We start from the raw sequence: 2,359 nt of genomic DNA, 5'->3' as shown, positions 1-2,359 counted from the left end.
TTTGCATGATAATAACATTAAAAAAAAATTGTGCTCAAGATTATCATTTTAATCTTATCTAGTCCAATTAATAAGTTAATTGTAGTTTAATTAAGAGCCAAACACAAGCACTAACTAATAAAAAAATAATGCAAAAGGTTCAATTGTGGCATTTCCCATTCACCCAAAAAAAAAACCCACAATAAATAGGGAAAAAAACAGCACTAAATAGAGAAACGACATTAAAAACGAAAACAACATTATGCCACAACAACAATTAAAAGAATTAAATGATCCAATTGAATAGTTTTATTTTTTTATTCTTGAACCTAAAATTCATTTTTTGACTCCTAGCTAGTGTCTCGACACTCTTAATTATATTAGTGTATCGATCAGTTAGTCCCTTAAACATAATTAAATTAATATTACACTGTTACATTGAACTTGATTTATTTTCTATTTCCTTAATAAAAAGTTATCTCTTATTTCACATGCACCCAAAATATGAAAAGAGATTAGATAAATATTTGATCAGTAAAATAGACAGGTACGTTATTTATCTATATTTCATTTCTGAACCATAATTAAAGAGAGTATATATTTAAACTTCAATTGGATTGGTGCGTTATTATACAATATTAAGTACGTAATAGTTTGAAGATACACGTACTCAAGTTGAATAGCTCTCTAGTCTTGGTTTTCATTTGAAAATATCAGGTCTGATCAATAATAATATATATATATTTCTGATTAAACAATCCCAAGATAAATTACACAAAGCCAAGTCTGTATGAGTGGTTGAAGTATGAACGCCACATATCTTTATCAATATCATATTATTATAAAAAGAATATTTGAACCAAAATTTACCAAGTCTTTTATCAGGCAAAAGCGCCCTAAGAAAACAACCAAGTCTTTTGTCCATTTCTTGTAATATGATTGACTAATTCAGACTCCTATCTGCATAAATAGATATGTGATCTAGTGCTAAATCCTCAACTCTAGCTTACTCAAATAACAATCTTAAGAACATTTAGCACAGTGCTCAAGCATATTCATCAAACATGAAAGCTGTCTATTTTCTTCTCCCACTAGCTGTTTTGGCTTTGGCAACTTCCATTGCCACTGCCTATGACCCAAGCCCTCTCCAGGACTTTTGTGTGGCTGTTGATGAACCCCACAAAGCTTGTAAGTTCATATATATTTTTCCTATTTTTATTTGGTTCTTTATTATTCTGTACTTGTATTGGCACTAACAAAGACATTATTTTGATGATCAGTGTTTGTGAATGGGAAGTTTTGCAAGGATCCCAAACTTGTCAAAGCTGAAGATTTCTTCTTTTCTGGCCTCAACACTCCAAGAGACACAAACAACCCAGTTGGATCTAATGTGACACAACTGAACGTGGACAAGATTCCGGGACTCAACACTCTTGGAATATCACTGGCTCGCATTGACTATGCTCCATATGGCCAAAACCCACCTCACATTCACCCTCGTGGCTCTGAAATCCTAGTGGTCGTTAAGGGAACTCTCTACGTGGGTTTTGTGTCATCCAACCAAGATGGAAACCGTCTGTTTACAAAGGTTCTAAAAGAGGGAGATGTGTTCGTATTCCCAATAGGTATGATTCACTTCCAGTTCAATCCAGAACATACCCCAGCAGTCGCCTTTGCCGGTCTCAGTAGCCAAAACGCAGGAGTGATCACCATTGCAAACACTGTGTTTGGATCAAACCCGGCCATCAACCCTGATATCCTTGCTAGAGCCTTCCAAGTAGACAAGAATGTTATCAACTATCTCCAGAAGCAATTCTGGTATGACAACAACTAATAATTAATAATGTGATATAGCGAAGACTACGCCACATGATCAACTGATTATAGCCTATTTGTTTCAACAATTTTTTATATTATATGTTTTCACCATGTAATAAATTTACAGAATTGTCTCACATTATTACCATTCTGTCGTCGACTTCATTGCGATATAGTGTTGTTAAAATAAAAGAATTACGTTTGTGTCTCATTCTTTCCCATAAATTGTATAATTATATGTTTTTTTTTGGTTCCATACATATGCAATAACTTCATTGAACAAACGTGAAAATGTCTATAATTGTTTGGTTATGCATGATTGAACTCATTCAAGGCTAGCTATCGATCTATATATTCTGCAGACAAAATTTGCTCTAGCAAGTAAATCGGAATATCATAGTTTACTGAACGTACGGATTTTACTTGGTCATTCCAAACATCTCATTTTAATGATAATCATGACAATATTCTTTTTTTCCTGATCTTTTTTTTTCTCTATTTTGATCCCGGACTTATTATAATAATGTACCATTTACAAAATTCGATATCATTTTTTAAAAAA

The 2,359-nt window shown here is 32.8% G+C and overlaps 1 protein-coding gene across 1 annotated transcript; it reads left to right on the top strand.

The window, feature by feature from the left end:
* The first annotated feature begins 1,002 nt into the window (after positions 1-1,002).
* Positions 1,003-1,930, top strand: LOC133789440 (germin-like protein subfamily 1 member 20). The gene is made up of 2 exons (XM_062227286.1): positions 1,003-1,167; positions 1,260-1,930. The coding sequence occupies exons 1-2, from the start codon at positions 1,044-1,046 to the stop codon at positions 1,811-1,813; spliced, it is 678 nt and encodes a 225-aa protein (XP_062083270.1). The 5' UTR covers positions 1,003-1,043; the 3' UTR covers positions 1,814-1,930.
* Positions 1,931-2,359: the final 429 nt, after the last annotated feature.

The sequence above is a fragment of the Humulus lupulus genome, chromosome 7 (assembly GCF_963169125.1).
Source record: "Humulus lupulus chromosome 7, drHumLupu1.1, whole genome shotgun sequence".
NCBI lineage: Eukaryota > Viridiplantae > Streptophyta > Magnoliopsida > Rosales > Cannabaceae > Humulus > Humulus lupulus.
This window is presented reverse-complemented; position numbering and strand designations above follow the sequence as displayed.